Genomic DNA, 14,203 nt, shown 5'->3' with positions numbered 1-14,203 from the left:
CAACATCGCAACGTCCTGTGATGTTGTGCAGGTATGTAATTTACTCATTTACAGCGTCGGCTATTTTTTGCCAGCTTTCCTTTCTGGTTTAGGAAGCAGCGGTTGTATTGCTTTTTGCCTGTAAAACCATGTCTGTGTTCTTCATATTTCTGTAGGATTAGCATTTGCACTTCTTATGTAAAATATGCGGCTCTGGTAGACTTATCCGTGTTTTCAATTGGATATATGGTGCAAATGCCGTCTTTTATGTGGACGGGCCCGTCGCCACATTGGGAAACCCTGGGTTTATTGAACTAGTTGTTAACCACCGTTGTGACACAGGTAATGCGGGACTGCGGTTGTTAGGTTTGGTGAATTTGGGTAATGGCAATAAAATCCAGGACATGTTGATCTTGATTCATAGTACAGGCCTCAGGAGATTGTGCAACAGCTACTGTATGCCAAACAACAATACACAGCCAATCTTTTCTTTTTCTCCTCTGTGGAATAAAGCTCCATTCAATTGCGGTCGGGTCCGCTGAGATCTATAAACGATGCGATGGAAAACAGTAGGCCTTATTGTCAAATATAAAGTTTAGTAGTGCAACATTGAAGGCACTAGTAGACTGGTACATTGCTGATTAAATATATAACTATTGACTGGGGCTGCACAATTAATCGCAATTTCATCGAAATCGCAATATGGACTAGTGAAATATCCAAATTGCACGGGGCGCAATATTTGTTAAAGGCAAAAAATGTGTCAAACCCTTCTTAATTAAGTATTGGGGTGCTGCAATGACATCCCGGCCTCGAAATTGTATCCTACAGAATGAAGAAAAAAAAAAATCTTCTTTTGGTACAGATCCTCGCAAAAAAAAAAAAAAAAAAATATCACCAAATGATCATTCCCGCCAATATCATGCAACATATCGCAATCGCAATATCAGTCAAAATAATCGCAATTAGATATTTTCCTCACATTGTGCAGCCCTACTATTGACTTCAACAAAACAAATAGTTCTTGTGTGTTTTGAGCTCCGTCTCTGGCTTGATTATCACTCAATTTTTCCCCACACTGGAAGCTTAAACACAGTACTCCCCTTTCCATGGCTGTTTAATCACATTAGATATGAAAGCCATCTCAGTGTTGACAAAAAAAAAAGACCGAGAGGAGGGAGGCAGAGCCTGTATGAGGAGAAATGCCTGTAGTGAATACATTATTATTATTATTTTAAATTGACTGTGTGCTCGACCTAATTGCATTTCAACATATTAGGTTCATACACCAAACCTACAGTATGCCTAGCTAGGCTACGTGTAGAACATTGTATGTTATTCCAGAAGTGAAAGAATGGCTTTTGTTGTTGATTTGCTTTTCCCTGAGCTCGAGGAGAGACTTTATTCGCTCGTCTGAATGAATCAGATCCACTCAGGACAACGTAGCCGGCTGATTCGCAGGATTGACTGACTCGCGCGAGCACCGACAACTCACGAGTCATCGAGGGCCCGTGAGTTCTCGAGGGAATCCCGCGGTCTGCGAGCTTCCGGCTCTGAGTCTGCGGGTCGGATAATCTGTCTCGGACTGTCTCTCTCAGTCACTTGAGTTGACTTAAGTGGAGTTGTACGAAATTGTAAGTTATAAAGCTTTTTGCAGCTAAGATGGCTAGGACTAGTAGTAGCTAATGTTGCAAGAGGTTTGTGTGAGGCGCGGTTATCATTTAAGATTGAATTGTAGTAGGACTCAACTGATCCGAGTTAATGATAGTACAGAATCGCGATTCGTGACTCAATTTAAAGACTTGGGTTAAAGATCCAAGTGAACCACGACTCAAACAGGTTTACAATTCAGGCATTGACAGCAGCTCTTACTTATTAATGTACTTTTTCAGTTATGACTCACTTTCAAACTAGATAATAATAAACGTTATATGGCATTATAAACCAGAGCCAGCTCATAAAACAATGAATCTCACCCAACAGCAGTGGTGTAGTCTACGTGATACGCAGGTATACGGCGTATACCCACTAGGAAAAGTCAAGTATTTCCGTATACCCACTTACAAAAGTGCGATGATACGTAACAACATCGTGGTGACATCTCACTTTCATTCATAAATTCACCCCGTCTGTGAAGCACTGACATTTGGACCTTTGGGGCTTCTGTGGCCGTGCCCTGGATCTGACGCGACTACACTTTTAAAGTTACTAAGCTACAACAAGTTGTTTGGCGGTCATTCTTTGCGTGCTCTTTCCTTTATCGCAACTGGTAGAGTTTGAACAACGTTTTAAAGTAACGAGATATGAAACGTAAATAGACCCAAATAACACTACTTCAGTGTTTTCATAAGTCTGTCCCTGAAGCTACTGCCGCGTCGAGTGACACTGCAGCTGTCACAGATCAGGATGACCCGATCGTTAACGTTACAAAAAAAAAAAGCCCGAAAAGTCTACCGCAACGTTACCTGGTAAGTGACAGTAGCTTATATGATATCGCGTGTATGTGTGTGTTGTGTGTGTGTGTGCCTGTGTCTGAGTAAAGCAGTAACCAGAATACAATGTTCATATTTCCTTGTTTGAGATGATGAGAGAGAGATGGTGAGAAGTGAGAACTCGTGGCCAGCATTGTGGACTGAAAGTCAGGCTAGGGAGTTTAAACAGGCATCCTTGGTTAGAGTGGAGGGACAGAAAGTTAGGTAAATATCAGCACACGCATGCAAAGCTGATCTAAGCAATGGAAATTCATAGGGTCAGTGACAATGCAAATTAGAGTAAATTCTTAAATCTTAAATGTGCATTACTTTACACAATTACTATATTATAATGTTAGTTATCATGGTCAGATAATTAACTAAAATAAAGAGTGGAGCTTTTTTTCTCCTTTCGTCTGCTTTTTATGCATTTGTTAGCCATGGTGATGACGACGGTAAACAATTTATTAAATACTTTTGAGTAAATGTAGGCCCTGTTCATCAGATGTTATTACTAATTGATACAAAACTTGTATGATGATGCTAATTATTAGTCATGGTTTTGTGTGGCAGTGCAGGGGTGTCTATTAACGGGGCTCTGAATCTGTCAGGTCTGAGATCTCCCGTATCAGCAGAGCAATCACGTAATGCACAGCAGACTATGGTGCAGGTAGATTATTTTATGAAATATAGTGACTTTAGGGGGGGCAAAATTCAATCTCGCCTAGGGCAAGCAAAGGGCTAGAACCGGCCCTGATTAAATGGGTCATTTGTGTGATGTCCTGTTGTGTTCAGGTTCGGTTGCGTTTCTCAAAAAGTTAAATCTGTCTCAACTGTAAGTGTTGTTTTCCAGGGCTTTAAATAAACGCTATCAATACTGAAACGTCTATTGTCCGTGTACGCTTCGTATTCGTGAACATCACAGTGCGTCGCTCTGGGACAGGCGAGTATGAGGCTGGGAGGGGAAAATCACAGTATACTCACTACAAAAATATAGACTACACCACTGCCCAACAGGGTAACATTAACGTTAAGTAAGAACAAATATAAGAAGAATATAGAACATTGTAAACGTCTCCCACCTCTCCACTGGTCAGCTGACAGTTTCCTCTCAGAGTTCATGTTGAAGTGCCTCTCCTCAACTTCTCCCCGACCTGTAATTCGAGAAAAATACGAAGCTCACAACATATCCAATAACACACGTTAGCAGGAGCTAGCTGCGGCTAACGTTAGCTGTTAACGTTAACGTTAGCGGACTCCCTGCAACAACAGCAGTAAACGCTTTTCCGGTGGGAGAAAGAAAACAGACCTGCTCTTTGTAGCTCCGTTTCAGGTTTTAAAACCTCATGCAGCAGTTTGGGATGTTTCTCTCTGGAAGGACACCAAACACTGGCGCGTTTCACTCCGCCGTCCTCATCACGAGGTAAAATGCAAACAATGGGACGGAGGTCGTAGCGTCTTCCGGGACCCGGAAACACAAACACAACTTGCGCTACACACTGCCCTTCAAAATAAAAGTGTTTTAAGAGTCGATTTCACCCACTGTCCTTTAACAAGATGAGATAAGATCAGTGGTTGAATGTAACTTAATACATGTGCTCATGTACTGTACTTTTAGGGTATTATCATACTTTATACTTCTACTAATTAATTGTACTTTTTGACTTGGATTGACACACAGATTCCGGCAGTACTAAATGAGGTATCTCTGTTCTCTAAAGCCTCTAGTTGACGTTTAAATATGAAATAATGTGAAAGATATACACTATTCACGATTACCCTCTGATTATTGTGTATAATAAACCTGTAACTTTGAATTTAAATATTTAAGCATCATAGTTCAAAGAATAAGAATGTAAGGGAAACATATACTGTATTATAGAAAATGATATCCAGAACAGTTGAACTATTCTAAATAGATGGCTTCAGAATGACTTATCTGACATATCCATCCATCCATCCATCCATCCATCCATCATCATCCACATTAGAGTCCGGATCGGGCCGAATTTTTCTGTCCAAGGCCGGCCCGCATCCGACAGAGCCGTGACCAAACCCGGCCTAAGAAATTTGTGTCTGAGCCCGACACAGTTAAAATCTCATTTTATTCCTCATACTAATGACACATGTAGGCTACGTTTGTTTGTGTGGAAAGACCACTTTTTTTAAGCAACTGTAGGAAGGCATTCGGAAATGTCAACAGATGAGCGCATCAGCGCACACGGGGCAACAAGCGCACGTTAATAAGCTGTTGCCTTATCGCGCTGATGTGACCGAGCCCGACCCGACCCATAATTTCTAAATATCTGTCCGAACCCGGCCCGGCCCGTCGGGTACCGTCGGGACCCATCGGGACCCGTCGGCCTCGGGTCGGGTATCCATGCCTTAATCCACATATCGGGGTAAGGTCAATGGGGCAGGAGCTCCAGCAGGGGGCCCCAAACTTCCCTTTCCTGAGCCACATTAGCCAGATCTGACAGGGGGATCCCGAAGCATTCCTAGGCCAGGACGGAGATATAACAGGCTCGTTCGAGATGAGCCAGGTCTGTGCAGAATCGATCGACAGCAGGCAGCCGCAGGTTTGAGACGCAGGCAGCACAGTTGCTTTTCACCGACCTCATTACGCAGACCCTGGGCATGCTTGGAAACGCAGGGACGTCACTAGGATTTAAAGACGGGGGTCCGTTAGCCCCCAGGGTACTTGTAAAGCCCGGGACACACAGGGCCGATTATCGACCGTTGTACAGTCTGGCGAGGTCAGTGACTCGAGTCTGTTCGGTGTGTCCCGTGCCGTCGTCTGTCTGAGGGGCTGTCGGCGTTCATTTTGGCCGACCTGACATGTTCAGTCGGCGACAGGGCAGTCGGGACTCACCCGGAAATGGCGAGGGGAATGAGGTGACTAGAGATTCAGGAACTGCATGGCCTATTTCTCGCTTAAAATGTTTTCAGAAACATGTTTCAGTGAACTATTTTAGTACAATATGAGATCGTATTCTGAAGGGCCGCCATGACAGTCTGGCTTTAAATTTCTGGAGAAAACAAAGCCATGTGACGCGTTCGTCCAATCAGCTGCCGGTTTTCATTTCTTGGGCTACAATACAGATTACTGCCGCCTGCGGTTATAGAGATCTATTACGTCTCGTCTCGTCTCGTCTTTTTGGTGTGTCTGTTGCACTTTTTAGACCTCAGGGACGCGACTGATCATTTCCACTGGCTTTTCTGCCGAGGGTCGGCCATCTGGTTGGTGTGTAACCACTTTAACTTGCGTTTGCAAAATCTTTGCACTCACATCTTTTGTTGCCGTATCAGAGCTACAGTTATTTCAAAAAACAGTTAAGAAACCAAGATGTTAACAAGTAAAAAGGAACAGACTTATCCTCTTCTTCCATTTCTACTCTGTTCAACAAAAGTTACTGTAATGTTAGCTTTTAGACACATCAAAGCTGCATGGGGGATTTTACTTAGGCCAGACTTTGATCCTGATGAGTTTGTCTGAAGCAATGACTTAAATGCTGTCTGTCTGCTCATGTAAATGTGTGATAAAGTAATAGCATACAGTACTATATCTAATTCCTCTCTCTATAAGATAAGTTGTCCAAAGAATGCTATTTAATTACACTAATTACAACAGGGCTGTGTAGTTTGGCTTGCATACAGTATAACCAAGAACCAGAATTTTAAGGCCTACATTTAGGCAACATGTACATATTTATTTAACTTATCACAGCCAATAAATGCTGTGCAGTGTTGAAAAGCATGAATATAGCTAGCATATATAATAAATATAATGGAATAATTGAGTTTAGGCTATGCCTTAGAGCCTAGACCTGCCAACAAATGCTTATTGTTAGAAGAAAACTAAACACCCCACATTTCCTTAGACCTATAGACCCCCACTGACCTCAATCACGCCGGCTCCCTCAGAATCAACTGCCCTGCCAATCTCCTTCTTCTCTTTCTCTCTTCGAATAAAATATCCTCCAATATCCTTCTGCTCAATGAATTTAAGCATACATCGGTACAATAGCATTGACAGGGACCCTATGCCATTTAGTTTTCAGTGACAACAACAACATTCTATGGGGACTGATATTGTTTTAGAATACTATAGAGATATAGACCTTTTTCACGGCAGACATGTTGACATGTCATAGTAGGAAAAGAACAGGTGTTTTCAAAACCATTACTGATGGCTGCATTCCACTTAGGAGAGGTCCTGGTATTGTGCATGCTGACTCACTGAAATAGCTTACTGGGACACTTGATGGAATTGAGTCATCGTTAAGGTTATCAATTTCAGCTGTGCTTTTCCTACTTTGACAAGTCAAAAATGTCTGCTGTGAAAAAAGTCCACTGGCAATGAATAAAGAGCTGTGGATAGCTTGCTAGGTTAACTATTTCTTGTATTTTGCTCGTTCATTCTAGCTAGACTATTGTTTTCCATAGCAAACCAAAATATCCCCTTTCCTTTACCTCAAGAAAACGTAGCTAAAGGTAAGCAGGTCACAAACATCTTACAATTTCACTCTGTATCACCCACTATGTGTAATCAATCTTCCTTCACCATTCATCTGCGTGTGTATCGGTGTATATGTGTGTGTGTGTGTGTGTGTAAGTTTAGAGACACAACTCTATTTAATTATTAAAATATTAAATGTTTTTGGCAAAAAATATTCCCCAAAATTATGAATATGTTTTTTTTTTTTTTTTTAAAGTGCTGTAGTATAACTAGCAGGAAACAAGTTATAATTGAGGTAAGTTTGGAGACACTACCTTATTTAATGATTAAATATTTTTGTTGTATCTCTTTTTGGTGTTGTAGTTTGTAGACGGTCCCTAAGCACTCGTCTTACTGCCGTTGCACCGCCGGCTGCTCGTAGAGAGAAAGATGCGTCGTTTGTGATTTAATAACATTTCGCTGTAGAGTAATTGATCCCGGAAGTTCAAATCTGTGAATATCTTTCTAACTTTACCGAAGTTGAGCTCTTTGCAGCGCTTGCTCTGGCTGTCTTGAGCCGTGTAGGGTGCGCCAGTAGGGTGCTCGACTATACGTTTGGTTTTCTTTCTTTCATTCCACTTTTGGGTCTATTAGTCACGGTGAAAACCAGGGACATTTCCGGGGACAGCTCCAGCCGGGGACAGGTCACCGAAACCGTGGACTATCCCCGGAAACCGGGGACGTCTGGTCACCCTAAGCTAACAGGCCTATTGTGGGATTTTGGGGAACAGCAAAACTAAAAATAAACTTGACAGAGAAAACATAACTCAACTTTTAGTTTCTGAAATAATCAATGAAGTTACGCTGTTGACTGCTGTCCTCGTGCGTAAATGAGCACAGCAGCAGCGGACAGCTCTGCTCTGTTTACAGTTTAGAGAATATTGTCCTCATTAATAATGTATTTCTGTCACCCACCCGCAACCATCTAACCCTTATAGCAGAATATGTACAGTAGATTTGTAGGCCTGACACGTTCTGCTTATCTTGCATCCATTTAACAATTATTTACATACAATCATCCTAATCGGGATTCATGTGGATAAATACGGCCAGAAGGGTGAGCGTGAGAAGCCAATAATGAAACTTTATTTGCAGAACTAGTTTCGTACAAGAAACAGCCTAAAGCTCAGTAATTTATAATAATGAAATGACATGCAGTGAGTGCTTTACATGAAACAGAATTATTAATGCATAATGGGTTCCTATCCGACAATTCCAAGTTAGCGTAGCTATGGTACTGATAAACAAACCTGCTAATGCCAATTGGTTCGCTAGCAACAGACATCGAACTATTGACATTATACCGCTATATCACATTTAACCGACCTGACATGTCAACGTCCTGGGCAACTTTTCTCCACGCAGCAGCCTTTCTGTTTATATCTCTATAACCCTCATTAGAGAGGTGTTAGAGAATCATACATTCAGACACTTATCAGTCGTTCTAGTCTCTCCACCATTTTTGTTCTACTTGCTTCCGACGCTTTTCAACGGTGTAGTATGGTCTGCTGAGGGCGTATTGCGTATTACGCAGCTGATTTCAAGTGCCAGTGGGAAGGCGGCGTGAGGACAGTTGGATTCCCCTTCACATCTTTCCTTGATCTCATGACGTTTACCATCGGAGTTAAGGAAAAGTGGCTACTTTAGGAAGTAAATGTTGACTTTTTGCCGGCAGCCTCTCCTCCCCTGTGCTGGTGTCTGTGTGTTTGATTGCAGGAGTGGAGCCAGGTGTGCAGGAGTCAGGAGTCCAGCTGCAAGTCGTCAGCAATCAGCCTCTGCTTTCTACTGTACACCTGCTTTCTCCTGCAGCTCAGCGTCAGATTGGAGACAAGACTTTTGCTGTCAGTCTCGTTCTTGCGATACTGGTCTTCTGTTTGCTTCGTTGTATATCATTCACTAAACCCCGTCTCTAATGTCAGTAATCAGCTGGGGAAGTTTCGTGAAGGAGACGAGAGTTAAAATACTTTCTTCTCTGACAACAATGCTAATGCCAGTATTTTCTTTTGAAATTTCCGTTCCCTGACTGAATGTCTTTTTGTGTTTTGGCCTGTGTGTTGTTATCAACTGCCCAGTTTGACAGCCAGGCCGGGTTGCCAGATATAAAAACGTAAACCCAGCGCGCTACAGCTGTAACACTAGTACAGCCATGAAAGCAGCAAACAAACGAACAGGATCAACAGAGATAGATTCTACCCGACCTAAAAAAAAAAAACTGCCGTGTTTCTAACAGTTGCGTGACCAGAGATGTAACAAAGCCCAGGTAAATATTGGCGATGTCCAGTAGGCCTATGTGAAAGTTGGAGACAGCTTAGAGCCCAAAAGGATGCAGAGTTGGCTAATTTCCTCCTGAACAACTAGCTAAGCATTAGCTTAGTGTTGTATTTGGCGGCCTGTTTCAATTTTAGTTTTAGTCTAGTCTTTGTGTCAAGCTGTCATTTTAGTTTTTATTAGTTTTAGTCACATTCATACTCTTTTTAGTCTAGTCAAGTTTCAGTCGACTAAAAGTCTGAGCATTTTAGTCTTATTTTAGTCAGAATTATCCGTGACTATATTAGTCTAGTTTTAGTCAACGAAAACTGAGGACATTTTAGTGTAGTGTTAGTCAACGAAACTTTATGACATTTAGTCTAACCAAAATTTTGGCCAACAAGGGATGCTTAGTACACATGGAGTCACATGGGAAACAAGAACCCACACACTCTCGCGCACACACACACACACACACACACACACACGTTTGTCTCAGTCGTTTTCAGCTCCAGTGGCTAATGTCTAAAGCTAACATTTAAATGAGACACATTAACCACAGCCTTATGAGTTGGCATTAGCTTTCTAAATTAGAAAGTAACGTTACGTTAATGTCTTGACTTACCTCAAATTCATTATGGGATGGCTTGAGATGTCTCTTAAGGTTCATGGTGTTTTTTCCTTTGATTTTGTGGCCACATTTCTCCCCATCTTTTTCCACAACATATTGTTTTCTTTTCCACTTCTATGTAATGAAAGTTTTTCCAAATGTCTTTATTGTTTTTCTCCCAAAGACGATCCCTTTCTCTGTGTCAGACTTAATTTTGTTTGTTGTCGTTAATGCTTGTCTCAATCTCTAACTCTAAAGCTTATAAATCAGAGATCTTCAACAGGGGGTCCTCAGAGTTACTGCAGTTACTTTTTTTTTTAAGATTATTTTTTCAAAATTGAAATATATGTTTGAAAATATACATCAACATGAATCTAACATATTACGTCAAGGGTCTTCAACGTTTTTTAGGCCAGGGACCCCTTAGCTCAAAGAGAGACCGAGTAGGGACCCCCTACTGCATATAGTGTAAACAATTGAGTTGCATATTAAACTGGGCCGAGTGGATGAAAATAAATGGATATTATTTATAGATCATGTTTCAACGTTAAAGCGCCCATATTATGCTCATTTTCAGGTTCATAACTGCATTTTAAGGTTGTACCAAAATAGGTTTACATGGTTTAATTTTCAAAAAACACCATATTGTTGTTGTACTGCACAGCTCTCTCTCACTGCTGCAGATCCTCTTTTCACCTGGTTTCTGTTTTAGCTACAGAGTGAGACCTCTTTTCTTCTTCTTCTTCTTCTTCTGTACTATCTTTGATTGCACTCGCACATGCTCAGTAGTTCAGATGTAGAGCATGTCAGCTAGCTAACTCTAGAGACAGTAAAAGAGCCTGTTTCTCCAACTTTGGTCAGTTACAAGGCAGGATTAGCTGGGAGACTTCTAAATGAGGGCGCACATGTAAGTAGTTCTTTTGTAGATTATGGTGAACTTGTGTGTGTTGTAGCAGTGCTTTGCTATTGAGAACGACGTAGCATGCTAGCGTTAGCATTAGCGTTAGCATGCTAATGCTAACGGTTAGCATGCTAACGAGCTAACGGTTGTGGTTAGCCAGCTCATTTCGGACTGTGACGTCACAGTCCGAGCCGATTTTGAACAGCTCGCCAGGAGACTGAAGGCAGGACACATTCAGAAACCGCATCTCACTCAAAACAGCATGGATGGATTTTTTTCAAAGTTTGTATGTGTGTGGAAGCACCAGAGACACAAAAGAACACCCCAAATCCCAGAAAAAGTGATTTTTTTCATAATATGGGCACTTTAAACATACATGTGGAAGGCACAGTGAATCTTTGAGCCTAACTGTATGGCTACCATAGTGGCTACCTTACCTATTGTAAGCTTAAATCCAATATGTACATATACACATGTATTTTTTTTTTCCCCCACAAACAGGCCAATTTATCATTGCTATTACATAATGTTAGATTCATGTTGATGTATATTTTCAAACATATTTCATTTTTGAAAAAAATAATGGTGTTACTTCCCCGCAGCAAAATATAAGGTCAAAACCCCTTGAGGTGTCCTCTCCCTGTTTCATGAATGTACAGTAGCCTACACTATATACAGTAGATACTGGTCCAGTGAACTAAGATTCAATTAGGATGTACAATTAGGATAGGTTTTTATAAATTGTACAATCCTCCCAAATTATAGTCCCAGTTCACTGGAGAAAACACAAAGTGTGTGCTAAGAATGCCAAATATGATGCACATGGTATAGTAACATACATGATGATCCTTTATTGTTAAAGAATACAAAAAGAAATAAATCGACTAAAATAATTAAAGGCAGTATAGGTCTTCTGAGCAGTCTGCCCTTGTTCGAATCCCTATAGAAACAGACATGTATAGGACTTTATATATTGCCCTTCACCAGTGACTCCATTTAAAACACATTTGCAACTTTATCAGCCTTTTTTTAAGTATCCAAACAACTGCCATAATATAGCAATACAAACAGCAGTTTTCATACAGCAATTTAGCAGCAACAATGGCTGTCACATGAATAATTATTAAAATAATAGTCACAACTTTAAATAATAACAGTGCTTAACGGAACGGCCCATAGCCTGGTCGGGACCACCAACACACTGGTGAAGCCTTGAGTACAGGAGGCGGAGCCACCCACTAGCAATCAAATCAGGATCACCTCAGTAGAGCAGACGGGGAGAAGCAAAACAAGGGGGGGACTGTGTAACACTCACGTGTTGGGCTCTCATGTGTCTATTTAAACTTCTACTCACTGTAAATCCCATTTTACAGACTGAGCAGCTAAATGGTCTCTCTCCTGTGTGGATTCTCATGTGTGCCTGTAACTCTCCACTCCGTTTAAAAGCTTTCTTACAGACTGAGCAGCTAAATGGTCTCTCTCCCGTGTGGGTTCTCACGTGTTTCTGTAAATGTCCACTCTCTATAAAAGCTTTCCTACAGACGGAGCAGCTAAATGGTCTCTCTCCTGTGTGGATTCTCATGTGTCTATATAAGTGCCCACTATCTATAAAAGCTTTCCTACAGACGGAGCAGCTGAATGGTTTCTCTCCTGTGTGGATTCTCATGTGTTTCTGTAAACTCCCACTCGCTGTAAAAGCTTTCTTACAGATTGAGCAGCTAAATGGTTTCTCTCCTGCGTGAGATCTTGTGTGTCTCTTCAGATGTCCACTGGTGCCAAACCTTTCCCCACACTCGTCCTCACCAGTAGTACATCTTGAATCACTAACAGGGAATGTATCATTATTCAGAGAGTTTAAACCTGACTGAGGTTCTCTGGTCTCCTTCCAATCAGCACTGTCATCAGTCTCAGGTTCAGAAGAGTCTCCAGTCTTGTCATCAGTATCTGGTTGTAAATGTGTATCTGGATCTGAGTTAATGGCTGGTTCTGGTCTTCCATAGTCCTCTCCATCAGCTTCTGTTTCCATCTGTTCAGTTTGCCTTTGATGAAGCTGTGAGAAATAAGGTTTCTCTTCATCATTTTCACTCTTCACAGGGACAAGAGTGAATGGGAACTTGGTGATATCAGCGTCCTCCAGCCCTTGAAGCTGCTCTCCGTCCTGACTGATCGAGAGTTCCTCCTGTTCCTCTTTAATGTGTGGGGGCTTTGTGTCCTCCTGGTCCAGACTGGAGCTCCACTCCTGCTGATGTTCTTCACCAACAATCACTTTCTGGACATCTGAAGGTAAAGCTGAAACACAAAAACGGCTATTAATGTGAATCTTAACAGTACTAACAGCTAATTTGATATATTCACTCTCATAAGGCCTAGGGGTGTCAGGATTCTCAATTCAATCTTCGATTCAAACATTTTTTGGTAACACTTTATTTGAAGGGGTGTGCATAAGACTGACATGACACTATCATTATTATGACATGACACCTGTCATGAACATGAAGGAGTCATTTTGAGTATTCATGACTGATGTGATTGTCATTCGGTAAATTATAATTTTTTAATGCAAAGTTAGCATTGTCCGAGATGTCTTTGTCATGACAACTTGACATTAATGAAGACAACAATCTCTGTGTTATGACTTGACATTAAACAAGACCATACAACCTGTCATTGTCTTTGTAATGACAATTTGACATTAACCTAGACAACATAACCTGTCATGAATATGTCACGACAGGCCCAATTATCAAACTTTAATAAACTATTTAGTTTTAAGTGCAGGGCTCTAGAGTGCGACCAATTTGGTCACAAATGTGACCAAAATTTGTAAGGGTGCGACTAAGATTTTTCCTAGGTCGCACCGGTGCACCTAACGTCCTCGCATCCGCTGCCTCTCCACGAATGAAGCGATGCCGTTTATATCGATATGGTTTAATGTTGCGTTACATGACCCATTCCTTCTGTAAAGCCGTGTGTGTTTGGATCTCTCCTCCGTGCAGCCCCGCCCCCATTCACTCACGGCTCCACTGCAACATGGAGAGACGTAGCGCTGCCGGTCCAAACTACTGACATTTGTCTACAGTTTTAATTGTTATTAACACAGCTGTATATTGTTAAGTATGAGAGGAAAACCTGTATTGGTACCAGTGTTTCTGCTGGTAACTGTCGGTTATTGCGGCCGCCATGGCGAAAAACACATTAGAAGTTATTAAATGCAACTAACAGTTCAGTTCGTTGAGTAATAGCGTGTAAGACTGAGCCTGCTGGATCATAGTTCATAAAAATGCAGCGCAGTGACGATACAGACATTTCATAGCCTACGCAAGACGGGTTCGACCCATGCTGGACCCATTCATAATGAGTCAGCCGTCACTCTCTGAGTAGCCTAGCAGCAGTTTCAGTCCATCGCACTCCCCCTCTCTCCCTGTGTCTTTCGGTCTGTTTTTTTTTAAGATTTTGGCCTTTATTTGGATAGGAAAGCTGAAGACATATATATGAGA

At 41.6% G+C, this 14,203-nt stretch overlaps 2 protein-coding genes and 1 long non-coding RNA gene across 4 annotated transcripts in view; 1 reads left to right on the top strand and 2 right to left on the bottom strand.

Annotated features, from left to right (window-relative positions):
* LOC120553995 (zinc finger protein 345-like) overlaps positions 1–3,981 on the bottom strand; it is a 33,424-nt gene extending 29,443 nt beyond the window's left edge. The window contains exons 1-2 of the mRNA XM_039792544.1: positions 3,760–3,981; positions 3,533–3,604 (exon numbers count right to left, since the gene is read on the bottom strand). Of these exons, the coding sequence (XP_039648478.1) occupies positions 3,533–3,572 (40 nt within the window). The 5' untranslated portion in view covers positions 3,573–3,604; positions 3,760–3,981. The remainder of the gene's footprint in view (positions 1–3,532; positions 3,605–3,759) is intronic.
* A 7,553-nt stretch (positions 3,982–11,534) lies between these two features.
* LOC120554249 (zinc finger protein 79-like) overlaps positions 11,535–14,203 on the bottom strand; it is a 7,303-nt gene continuing 4,634 nt past the window's right edge. The window contains exon 2 of one of the 2 annotated variants that reach the window (XM_039793028.1): positions 11,535–12,983. In XM_039793028.1, the coding sequence (XP_039648962.1) occupies positions 11,968–12,983 (1,016 nt within the window). In that variant the 3' untranslated portion in view covers positions 11,535–11,967. Of the gene's footprint in view, positions 12,996–14,203 lie in introns of both variants that reach the window. The other variant, XM_039793027.1, reaches the window with a different exon arrangement.
* The window catches only part of LOC120554279, a 17,821-nt gene continuing 16,493 nt past the window's right edge, over positions 12,876–14,203 (top strand). The window contains exon 1 of the long non-coding RNA XR_005638352.1: positions 12,876–12,989. This is a non-coding gene — a long non-coding RNA (uncharacterized LOC120554279). The remainder of the gene's footprint in view (positions 12,990–14,203) is intronic.

The sequence above is a fragment of the Perca fluviatilis genome, chromosome 24, assembly GCF_010015445.1.
Source record: "Perca fluviatilis chromosome 24, GENO_Pfluv_1.0, whole genome shotgun sequence".
NCBI lineage: Eukaryota > Metazoa > Chordata > Actinopteri > Perciformes > Percidae > Perca > Perca fluviatilis.
This window is presented reverse-complemented; position numbering and strand designations above follow the sequence as displayed.